Source organism: Mycteria americana, chromosome 7, assembly GCF_035582795.1.
Source record: "Mycteria americana isolate JAX WOST 10 ecotype Jacksonville Zoo and Gardens chromosome 7, USCA_MyAme_1.0, whole genome shotgun sequence".
Taxonomy (NCBI): Eukaryota; Metazoa; Chordata; class Aves; order Ciconiiformes; family Ciconiidae; genus Mycteria; species Mycteria americana.
The window spans coordinates 37,173,447-37,185,887 of NC_134371.1; the positions used below are offsets into that span (position 1 = coordinate 37,173,447).

A 12,441-nucleotide genomic window follows, 5' to 3' on the forward strand; every position below is an offset into this window, starting at 1 on the left:
AAAAAAAAAAAAAAGAAAAGGTCTTATGCTAAGAATGTTTTATAATCTCTGATACGATCTTAATGGGGTGATAAACAACACTAAGACATTACACACATTTTGCCTCTGGTTTACAAGAAACTACACACCAGCTACACAAAGACAAGAAAGAACAGGATTCACACTGAGTTAGCATTCATTTACCCCTTTCACACAAGGTAACCCCATTTTCTTCAAGGGCCTAGGCCATGATCTGTCACTTTGTGCTTGTATCTTCACACAGCTGTACTCCCTTACAGTGCTGGCTATAGGAAGCTATATATTTAGAAAATAGATTCTTACAGTAGTAGTAAAAGATGCAAGTTCAAAGCATGCATTTACACACTGTCACTAAGCATATTTTTAATTAGCTTTACCAAGGCTAAATTTAAATCCAAGTGTGACTAACATGCTCGCAATGCTTCAGCCTGTTTCTTAAATGAAAACATCAAAACCCAAACTGTAAAACTAATGGTTTCTCCAGGGCTATTCTCTTTACAGCATCTCAGTCCAGTTCATACGCTGCTTCTCCCAGGCTTTCCGATGACACATAGCCACATTCCTTGCCAACACTTCTTTAACCCAAGAAGTGACCTAAATCTTCTAGCATTCAGAAAGAAAATGCCAGTTTCTTTGCAGAGCGAGCTGATATTTTGTTATTCCTTCCACTTATTTCTTCTTGAAAAAAGCAAGGTAACATTCAGTGGTGTTAGCAGCAAGACAGTTAAGATGCTACAATTCAGGGAGAACCTCTACCATGCAAGAAGTATAGTTTAAAAAGACAGGCATTCTGGCTATCGGATGAATTCCCAGTGGAGATCAATTACAGTACAGGATGTCATTACATTCCTACATGTCACAGGTAAATTGACAGTATGCCAAAAGCCAGTTTTCGTACATAAGCAGGCTGGCTGTGAGATTTCTGAAATGCAGTCACACACAACCAGTGCAAAAACAGAACGGTGCAGTCCCCACCAACATTTGCTCAAGAAGCCTCCCTTACCTCTTGCTATTCCACTTAAAACGATCATTAGCAAGAGATGCCTCTGCACAGCCCTATAGGAAGGGAGGCTGCCTGTGTCTCTCTCCCTAGTTCCATGTGGCCTTGCAGGAGTATCCTACAGCCTTAACTCAGTGTTAATAACACCGCAAGATTAAAGCACTGCCATCCTGTCACCCTTTGACAGCTTGGAATGGGAAGTTTTAAACTCAACTGAGAGCATGACACTGTGCTACAAAGCCAGTTACCCTTCTAATTATGCATTTTGTATTTGGAACTGGGAAAGTAAAAGACAGTAATCTTTCAGGCTTCCATTTTAAAACTCATAATAAGCTCAGGTTTCATTTTTGAGTGTCTGTTCCATGCACAGCCTTTAGTCAGCTGATGACCACATTGAAGAGTGCTACTTGGGATATCCCTGGAGCAGAGATCTCTGGCTGAACCAGGAAGCAAGGAGAAAAATATTCCATAAGAAGTCATTACTAAGTGCTACGATGCTATGCCCACAACTGAAGGAAAGGACAGGAGGAAAGAGCCTACTCAAAACCAAAAGGCAAGCTGAACAAGATGCCAAGGATTTCTCTTTGATAACTATGTACGTGTCTACAGGTAAAATCATTTGGTTCCCTCTGAAATCTCCTATATATCTTCTTTGTGGGTCTCCAGCAGTTGACGGGCATCTTCCACCACGCAGAATCAATGTCAGCACACACCATCTTTCTTTATTCTCCATCTCCAAGACAGTTCCTTGGAGAAGATGGCATTCGGAGCAGACAATAGTGCAACCCGGTTTCTGTAGGGAGCCTGTCAGCTCCTTGGGAACTGCTTTTCTCCTTCTGCCAAACAGACGGTCAGAACTACACACTGGCCTTGGTCTGGGCGGTCAGGACAGGCTGCAGGAACCTGATTCCAAAGAGTGTGATTTAGCCAAAAGGGACCAACATATGGTATAAATGAAGAGACAAAACAGCAAGCTGCAGCAAGGACAAAGATCAGCCAAGTTCTTGCCTGCTGCTTGCACAGGAAACTACACTTGACCAGAACATCTGGGACCCAAGAGTAAGATAAAAAAGAAATCACAGAGCTGGCTCAGAAGGGCATATGGGAAGGCAGGAGCAGACTCAGAGAAAATTTGAGGTTTTTCATGTTCCAAAAATGTTGATGGTTCCAGGCATCATTTAAATCTCAACCCATATTTAGGAAGTCAGTGTTGGAAAGAAAAAAATCCAAACTAAAACTTCTTTTCTGACATATTGTTCGAGTCAAAGAGAAGATTATGTCCTAGGTCCTAACTGGGATACAGATTAGTTAGACGTTTTTGTAATGTTTTTCTGACTGAACTCTCCAACACAAGCTTCCTGCCAACGTATGTGACTGTAGAGGTGTTTAGAAGCCAAACTTGTGGTCATATGCAGCGTGTGGTGTGAGACAGCCATTCAAAATTCATTTTTAAAACACCACAAAATTCTCAGAAAAGGTAGTTATCAAATAATGTCAGTCTTAAGAAAACACAAAAATATTTAATGATAGATTTGGTACTTTTCAGCTTTTCCCCTTTCAGAATTTTGAAGGTATTTAAAGCACCCTTCTACAGTAGTTTATAGTTTTGGAAGAACATGTTCTGCTATACACCCAATGTTATAGCATTAAAGACACCTTGAGACAAGTAATGTTTTGAATCAATCTCTGCCTGAACAAACCCCAGAGCCAGAAGTTCAGCTGTGGCCAAAAAAAGAAAGCAGAAAGAAAAAAGCACATATCTAAAATCCGCTCTAGACATGTAACCAATGGCTAACTAAACCAGGCAGCACTGGCCATGAGGGAGCATAGTATTTCTCTGTTATCTGGATATTTAATACTTAAAGGGAGAGCAGTCTGTGCCATCCATCAGTAAAGCAAGAAACTTGATGCTTGAGGACTGGCTCTGAAAGCTTAGCAATCATTTCAGATGTGGAGATACAGTCTCTGTAGGCCTCCTCTGGTGCACAGAGGCTTGGGGGAACTCCCATTCCTGGCTGCATTTCCTGTGACCTGCCCCAATAAAAACTCCAGAGGCAGAGTGCAGGTCTCTTCCTCACTCCTTCCCAGATAAAGGACTCCAATAGAAAAAACATGTGCAAGCATTAGGGAGCCCCTTCCTGTCTCAAAGACTCATTCCTCTCTGCTTCCCTCAGATTCCTCGAGGGCTGGACACCGGTCACACACCCATCCCTAACCCCTGGAAGGGTGAGATAAAGCACTCCAGCTGCTTAACAGGGAGGTCTACAAAAGTCACTTCACAGCATTTTAACAACTCTTGTTTGCTTTTCATTTTGTAATCTTCTTGTCCATCTGCCCATGCCACACCCATGCCTTTCACCGCTCATTTTCTGCAGCACTGCATCTGCTCTATTCTTCTTACACCACTGTTCTCTCTCCTCCAGTTCCACACCAACATTTTCCAACACCTCTCTGCTACTTTTCTGCATCCACTTCTCCATATTCTGTTTCCCAGGGTGTATGTAGACATCTGCACAAACACGGCACTCTCTTCATCCATCTCCCCCTCCTCCCCCCGCTGTACTCCTCACTCCCACCTGCCCTTCTCTTGCTGCCTCTAGAACAACAACTTCAAATCTAAAATTTGACAGCGACCTCCTCTTTGCATACTGGTCTCTCCAGCAGCAGGAGACACCAGCACCACTGTCTACCTTGAATTAACCAAGGCTTTACAGCCACACCTTTTCTTCATCAGCCTGGATAAGACTATGGGGGACTTTTACCACAAAGTAGCTGCTCCCAAATGTTCCCCTCTGCAGTCTCTCTTCTCCAGACTCTCCTCTCGTCTTCATCTCTTACATACAAACAGCTCTGCCCAATCAACTTCCCTCTCTCTGATTATACACCTGTATCTCTCTTTTTCTCCTCACAAACTCCCACATTTTTCCCTCAAAAATGCAACTTCCATATCAATGATCTACCCCAATCCTCTCCTTCGCTGCACACTTTCTTGCTCTTATATTTCCTCTTGGCTTAGGAACATACAATTGGAGGATGCTGTGTTCTGTTATCAAAGGAAATTACCTTATAATCCTCTTCACCAATTGATCCAGCTCCAGTGTTGATGCCGTTGGGTTCTTTGCTTCCTTCATCTTGCTGGAATGCCAACTCCACTATTTCATTGCTCTGATGATTTGAACCTTTCTTCTAATTTCTAACAATTTATACACCAGTCTATAGCTGATGTGAATGGTTCTTTTCCCTCCCTTGTGCTTACTTCATGTTTTGTTATAGGTATTAATCATATACTCCCGAAATCTTGATTTTGTTAACCTAAGCTATAGTCTTCAGATTATAATCAGACATATTCATCATTTTCTTGATGATGCCAAAAGTCCTCTCGTCTCCTTTCCAGTTTAAATCAACTTTCTCAAAAATGACCAGATTTACAGACTGTGAGCCAGGACACTCTACAAGGGGGTTCATGCTTCCCATTCTGCTGGCAATAATCTAAAACAACTGAGCATCACATTTGCTTTTTCTGTTTTGCATCATGCTGGTGGCTCACATATCCTGTGATTGACTAATACACCCCAAGTTGGAAGGGACAAAACCAAAAAATATCATCCTATAGCAGAAATTATTTCAATTCGTTCACAAACATGCCTTTGCATTTTGTGCTACTTAATTTCAACCCACTTCAGTTACAGCAATCCTGAATGTCAGCCTCTAGGGTATTTCCATCCTCCAGGTGTTTTCTTACTCTGCCAGACCATCAGATTTTGTCAGCATGCTTCTGCTTTTATGTCACTGACCCTAATGAACACATGACAGCAGTTCAGTCGCAGGACTGACGCATGTAGAGCTCCCGTAGGCTCTGGTCTCCAGACCAACAGTCCCTCAACAGTCTCTTTCAGCTTGAGCTGCAGCAGCAGCTCTTCTTTAACAGGTCCTTCACCTACCTTATAATTCATCAATCTCTCCAGAGATTAATTTTTAGAGTGATTTCAAGAGTAGACTTTCAAACAAACAGATTAAACCCACAGCCTTTTTAAATCCAGAAGATCAGTTACCTTTGCAAGACAAATATCTCCTACCTACCTCCCCCACCCCAAATACAGGCACCACTGCTGTTCCCCAGTCATACAATGTCATTTCTGACTTGACAGATGAATTAAAACTCCCTGCTGCTTGACTATAATTTCATACACCAGTTCCTTTGTAGTTCTGGGCTGGACACTACCAGCTGCCCAATGTGGGCACACATCAAGCTCTTAGGCAAAGACAAAACATAAAGACATGTGAAAGTCCCATGTGCCATCATTACCATCAACCTCCAGGTTCACCTTTGTCATCTTTATAGAAAATAGGCAAAATTTTCTTCAATTTTTTGGTTTATATGTAGGTTAACTTTAATCCCTATCTCATTCTCTCTGTGAAGCAGACTTATTTTTTTGTTGTTCTTATATGGCTGACAAACCTTTCACTGTTTGTTTTCATTTGCTTTGTAAGGCTTGACTTTTGGCAACTCTTATTTTAACTCTTAGCTAAACATTTTAACTAACAGCTTTCTCTGCTGACAAGAGCTTTTCTCTGTTTGTCAAAACCTAATTCCTAAAAAAAAAAAAAAAAAAAATCTTTTTCAGATTATTATTCCTGCACCCTTTTCTGAAAGTTTTTTTCCCCTTATTCAAACTAGAAGTCAAGGTAGTTTTGACTCACAAACTTCCAAGTTCACACATTCAACTATCTGAACTTCCTACTCTACTTGACTTCACAGATACTTCCCATTTTCCAAGTGTGCCACTGTAAAGCTAAGCATCTCACAGACCTACTCTACTTACCTTTCTACAAAATTTAATCATTTCCTGAAAACCAATTTAAGGCAAACCCCACTGACACAGCATCACCTCCTACTGGATCAGTCATATTTGATGAAGGCATCAGCTGGCAATAGTATCTACTGCCCTGGTTCAATTCCTGTCAGTTGCCAAGAACATTCACCCATCTGGGTAGCCTTAAACCACCCCCTCACTTGCCACTTTGCTATTTATATGGTCATTCATTTTCTTCCTGCCTTATTGTCTCACACCATTCATTCTTTTCTCTTTCCATCACTCTAAGGCCCGTTCTGCTAGCCCCTAGCCCTGGTGCATTTTCAGTGTATGCATCCACTGGCATCTGGCACAAACTCAACAACCAGGCCAACTATCTTCACTAGAAAGGCCCTTTTTTTTTTTCCCTTCCCCTCTTTCTTCAACTTTGTCCACTCCACAGTCAAGCAATTTCAGTATTTCAATTTAATATCATTCAGCTCACATCTTCAGTCCCAGCTCCTGAACTTCTCCAGCTCTTGTTCCTCTTTGCAAAGGACCCCTTGAACAACTCTCATTTCTACCATTTGACAAGTGCAGAAGTTTCTTTCCTGTGGTCCTCCTCTGATCCTTTCACTTGTCCAGTGGATCCAATCCCACCTCATACTGCTTTCTCTTGTACCTTTTGCCTCCTGTAGTCCCATCACTCTCCTAGTCAAAAATCTCTTTCAGTCTCTCACCTCTTAAACATTCCCCCCATCTCTCCACTTACTTCTCTACCTGCTGCTTTTTCCTTTCTCTTTCAACTAACTGTTTACTTTTCAGTTTACTATTTACAATAAATCACTGCCTAGAGTTCACCTTTACCAATGCCATTCATATTCCATCATCATACTGCTCCTGGCAACAGAAATTCAGGTGTTCAGCAGCTGATCTACTTTTACAGCCACTGCTTTACTGTTCTTATCTGCTTCTGGCTACAGTATGATTCAGCTTGTCTCTGTTTCATTTCATGGGTACCTGGCTTTCAGTTCAAGATCAAAAAACCCTATAGAACTCTCAACTTTTCACCTGTCTTTTCTGCTTTGTTGTCTTTTCTTCATGGACAATAGCACCATCCTGTTTGACACACAGGGTGCCAGCCTCCCTATGGGCTGTCTTTACATTCTCAGAGGTAAGTTGAGTCTCATTTTTCAGGTTCTTTCTGTGTCACAGTTTTAAAATACAACCTTCTCTTTCTAGCCACATCATTAAAATTCCTTGCTACACTCTCAAACCTTCTATTCCAATTACCAATATGCCTTTTTCTCTAGCCTGATGTAATGCCATTCAAAATGATGCTGAATGTCCACTCAAAAGCCTGCTGCAGAAAGCATTCTCCTGATCCCCTCTTTTGAGCGTGCCGTCCATCTATACAAATCTCCATCCTTCTCTCTCACACAGAAATTAGGCCACATATCTCAGTTTCCATGGCCTTCATGGCTTGTTCCCAATCTCCACATCATCTTTCTCAAGATCCTGGAGACTTCTTAAGGTCTATCCTGGAAACACCAAAACCCACTTCATTTTCAAATAATGCATTCATGCTTTCTCTTGTTGAACCTATCGTGTTTGGGAGGTATTCTCTCCCAACATCTCCAGAAGTTACATTTGACTTTTGAAGTTTTCTTAAGACTCTCCATTGCCTTGATGTCTACAAATAACTTGAGAAAAATCACTGTTGCAAAATTGATACCACTGCCTCAGATACCAACCATCAGCTGAGACAACATACATGTATAGACAAGCCTCATTTGATGTTTAGTCTGCAAGTTCTTTTTAGTCAGGATAGTGCTTTTGTGCGTCTATCACAATACTGAGCTACTACGAGGGCTTTTAATATTTCATGATACTGTAGTGCCTAAAGTCTTAAGCTTCACTAAATATTTAGTGACTAAGTATTTAGTGACAAAACCAGTAGCTATTATTGGCATCCTTTGATGTCTAATGTTAAACTTAAAGCTAAGAAATTTGGTGTTTATACAAAAGCTTACACTTTTGAAATGTATGGAACTGCTGATGACTGTGTAAGGCACAGCCTGCTTGTCTTTTTCTTTTATTAATTGTAGAAGTTTGAAACACAAGACAGACATTTCTGTATTTAAACAGGCAAGTGTTTACAGTACTTAAGCTGTAATCTTATGAGTGGCTTTTAAACAGACCATTCTCTCATAACAGAGCCCATCATTCAAGAACCCTGGATGGGTTCTTAGGATAGACAATTTTAAGAAAGGTTTATTAGACTTCTTGAAACAGAAAAGATCTAGGTTCATTCACTTACTGGTACCTTTACAAGAACGTATTTAAGCAAGTTTTCAAGCTTCTCTGTAATTAAAGGAATTGGTAATAAATCCCAACACACTCAGAATAAATAAGACCTTTTATATTGCTTTCAACACAGGTTCCATGTGTTTCAGTTAGATCTGCATTTCTGTCAGACACATCAAATAATTTACCATCTAACGCTTTTCAGCTGAAAAGCCTCCAAATCACTTTACAAATGCAGCATCACTAAGAACTAACCACTCTGGAACTGCTGGATCAAACCCCTGCTCTGATACCACACAATATTTAATAGCCACATGCAACATTGAGGTTTTAAAAGACTTGGGCTTTTCGAGTCACAAGGAACTTGACCTGCAGCAATAAACCACAAGAAGTTCAGTGCCTCGGAGAAGGTCAAACTGCTAAGTAGACCTTTACAGGACACAAACTGACACTGAAAAAGTAACTTTTTTTAAAAAGTAAACCCACACATACATATAATCAGTAACAGAGTTACTGTATTTGTTACAATGAAGGCTCAATACTTGCTGATGTACAAATAGGTTGTTCCCATACTCTTCAGTTGACCTTGAGTCTTCAACCTAAGCCTGACTTAGAGCACCATAAAAAAAAATTGACACCAAATTGGTAAATCCAACAGCTTATTAATTTAGTGCTATGAATTTCAAATCATAGAAAAAAAATTATCATAAAAGCCTATAAGCTCCAGATAAAAAAAACCTATATATATATATATCACCTGATGACAATTATAAAAGAGATAATTATGCTTTTCAAGGCAGAACTGTTGGGTGCGGGGATGGCTATTCATAAATAATGTTCTGGGTTAGAGGCTATTTATTGACTTCAGGACCACAGTAAAGCCATTAATAAAACAAGATCACAAAAAGAGCTTAAAATATTTTATGTTCTGAAGCGCTTAAGGGAAAAAAATAGCCCATATGTTTAAAAATATTTTAAAATAATATGCATGAGATTTTTTTGCTTGTGAAAGACACCAGCCTGGAAGCTGAAGTCACCAATTTATGCCCGGAACAGGTGCAGACTTCTGACACACTGCCTTCTTCCTCACAAACAAGGCTTGATTCTGACCTGAAAAAACTAACACTAGCCACAGAAAGCCAGAAGTCACTTCCATGACCTTGTCCTCCTATTAAGATCGGCACCATCAGTTGTGGTGATGATCTCAGAAACACATATGCACTCTTCTTTCAAGAATATGACCAAGACCTGGCAAACTCCTTCTACATACAAGGAACAACACAGCCGAAACAGGATAAAATTCTACTTTTCTAAAGCACGTTTATGGGACACAAACACATTCAAAATGATCTCCACCTCTTACACAAAACCACCAGCTGGGAAATTTACAGGAGCTCAAAAATACTTTCTAATATTTTTCCTGGTAAAAACAAGAGGCAGAGATGGGAAATCTGCCATTCAAAGGAAGCAGATTTGAAATTATCTGTTCTGATTAGAACTCTATGTACTTCTTGGAAGCATGGGAAGGGGAGATTCTAAGCACTATCTGTATGCAGGACAGAATTTGCTTATCTTTCTTGACTGTGGTTTCAGCACTGCTGTATTGCCTTATGTCATGGAACTTCACAAGAAAATTATTTGATATAAATCTCAGGGCAGTTTTAAAAGTCTTTAAAATACCAACCTGGACACTACATCAAACCAAGCTCTTATATTATCGCCTTTGATCCCAAAGTAAACATAACAAAATAATATTAAAGTTTTAGCCACCTCCTGAAGATCTGGCTCAAACTGCCACAGCTGCACTGATTCCAATGAAGTGAGGACATTTTATATCAGCTGGGGACTTGGCCTGACAAAGGTGAAGGCACTCAGCAGCATGCCAAATTGAGTGCATGTGCATTTAAGCTCATTTTACTTACCACTAAAGCCTTCATGCTTTGAAATACACCTTTGAAAAACAGTACAGAGCTGTAATTCTTGCAGAAATGCAGACAATTAATTTCTCATCTGGCTGAGAAAGCCATATGAAAGTAGGACCCAAACCTACATTCACTTAAGTTTTGAGGAAGTTTCTGCTAACTTTTGAGAGACCTTCAGTAGTCAAAATACTGTGACTATTTGTTTGGGAGACCCAAGATAGGTTCCTAACAGCAGAAACAAGCCATAGCCCAATCTGAAATAACTGTTAAATGTTCAACTTCTCAGGCCATAAGCTAAGATCCTTGTTTCTGCACTAAGTATCATCTGATCCGTGGCCACAACTGGTCAAATCTTTTTTACACATCAAGAAAAGAGGAAGAATCAACAAAAGGAGAGAGTTATTTCAGATGACCCAGGGAGACAACTTCAGTGTTTTGGTTTATTTAAATAGTGAGACCAGTCAGTGCTAAAATTTAACATCATAATGATTTGTGTGGAATTCAGCTCCCTGGAGTAGGCTCCAAAGTCCATGAGCAGCCTTCCAAAATGCCACCGCGCCAGCTTTACTTACCCCTAGCCATCTTGCTCCTTTGTTGGCAGCCTGCTGAATCTGCACTCTTTTCAGGGTGACATGGTAAACAGCTCCCTCTTCTACCTCTTCACCCCAGTCCTGAATTGTGCTCTGCCAGGAAAAGGGGAAAGAAAAAAAAGTATGAGAGAAAGGAACATTTTCCCTCTTCTGCTAACCACAGTCTATGCCAGGTGCTCTACTGCTTCAAGCAGAGCTGAGGGCAGAAGATGGGCTGCACAAAGTAAATACAACAATCAAAGCAATACAGGACACTTTTAGATTGAGGGAACACTGGAGATATTCTTGGCAAGCTGTCCTTTCCTGTGGTATCAAGATACCCTGACTTTCCATTTAACTATTTTTCCTAGACTAGCACATATTTTAAATAGTTGTATAAAGTCTTTTCTAAGGAAATAGTTTGGTTTTGATTAGCAGTCTTCTCTTCCCTCTCCCTCCCCCCTTTTCTAAAGCAATTAATCTCTTTGGCCTTTCATTTAAGGAAGGAATTGCGCTTTTTAAAACTGTTGAATTACTTAGGCAGACAGCCTTTAAACTTTGAAGCTAACAAGCATTTAAAATACAGCAACCCTTTATTTCTTTTGACAGGAGGGATCTAAAGCGCTTGTGGTTTGCTTTTCCAAAACCTATTATTTCAAGCTACAGAAAACTTTACAGAGTCGAGGCTTTAAAACTCACAAATAATAGAAAGCGGATGAAAAAAAAAAAAAAGTGCAACATCTTCCAAACTTTAACGGAACATGTGCTGCAATGACTCCTCATTTCCTACATTATTAACCGTACAAAAGAGCGCAAGCTGCTGCAACGCGGACAGAAAACATGCATCTGAATTTCTCCAAAGGGCAACTAACTTCCCTCTCTGGAGCACTCTCTTCATCCTCTCCGTGTCAGGCACACACACACAGCTACTCGTGAAGATAAGCATCAGTCGGCAGCGAGGAAGAACAGAGAGGCGGTAACGCACAGCGTTTCCAGCGAGGCTCCGGGAAGCAGCGGGCAGCGCGCCCGGCCACCCCGGCTCCCCGCGGACACCGGCACCCCGCGGGCAGGGGAAGGGGGGAACGGGACACCCGGTTACCATTTTAGCTTTCCACAGCAATTTCATTCTCGATGCCTTCTTGGGCGCCTCGACGGGGCACGCCGCCGCTGCCGCCGCCGCTCCGCCCTGTTAGCGGCCGCCGCCGCGGGCCGGGCCGGGCCGAGCCGTGCGGCCCCTCGGCTCCGCGGCGCGGGAGGCGGGAGGGCGGGCGGCCGCGCCAGGCCCCGCCTCGGCCCGGGCCCGGCCCCGGCCCCGCCGAGGGGCTTCCTGTTTATCGTGGGCAGCCCCGGCCGAAAAGTTGCGGCGGATTCAGTCGCCCCTGCCCCGAGCCGCGCCGGGACCGGCAGCGGGGCTGCAGCTCCCCGGGGGACGCCGCCTGAAGCGGGGCGTTCATCCACCCCCGCCCCGGTGTCCCTGCAAGAGGGACAAGGTGCAGCGCGTCCTGCTGGGCTTCCAGCGGGGACGGGGCACGAAGGAAACGCCTCCTCCCAGCCTCCGCCAGCCATCGCCCGGGTGTAGCCGCGCACCGGCGCCCTGTCACGGCAGAAGGGAGCGGCGGCGCCCGGTGCCTGCGGGCAGCCGCGGGGCAGGTGCGGAGAGCAGAGGGCCGCGGGACCGGGCGCCCAGCCGCCTTGGGGGCTCCCTGCCCGCTGCTGACGGGTTTTGAACTGTTCTAAATTAAAAAACAAAAACAAAACAAAACGCAACAATGCACAAAGGCAGGAATTTTAAGCCAGGCTTAGTTTTAAAAACTTATTTCTACAAGTTTGAA

General features: G+C 42.5%; 1 protein-coding gene across 1 annotated transcript in view; it reads right to left on the bottom strand.

Moving 5' to 3' along the window:
• The window catches only part of RGL1 (ral guanine nucleotide dissociation stimulator like 1), an 84,591-nt gene extending 72,479 nt beyond the window's left edge, over nucleotides 1-12,112 (bottom strand). Inside the window, exons 1-2 of the mRNA XM_075507840.1 lie at nucleotides 11,709-12,112; nucleotides 10,613-10,723 (exon numbers count right to left, since the gene is read on the bottom strand). Of these exons, the coding sequence (XP_075363955.1) occupies nucleotides 10,613-10,723; nucleotides 11,709-11,735 (138 nt within the window). The 5' untranslated portion in view covers nucleotides 11,736-12,112. The remainder of the gene's footprint in view (nucleotides 1-10,612; nucleotides 10,724-11,708) is intronic.
• Between the last annotated feature and the right edge of the window lie 329 nt (nucleotides 12,113-12,441).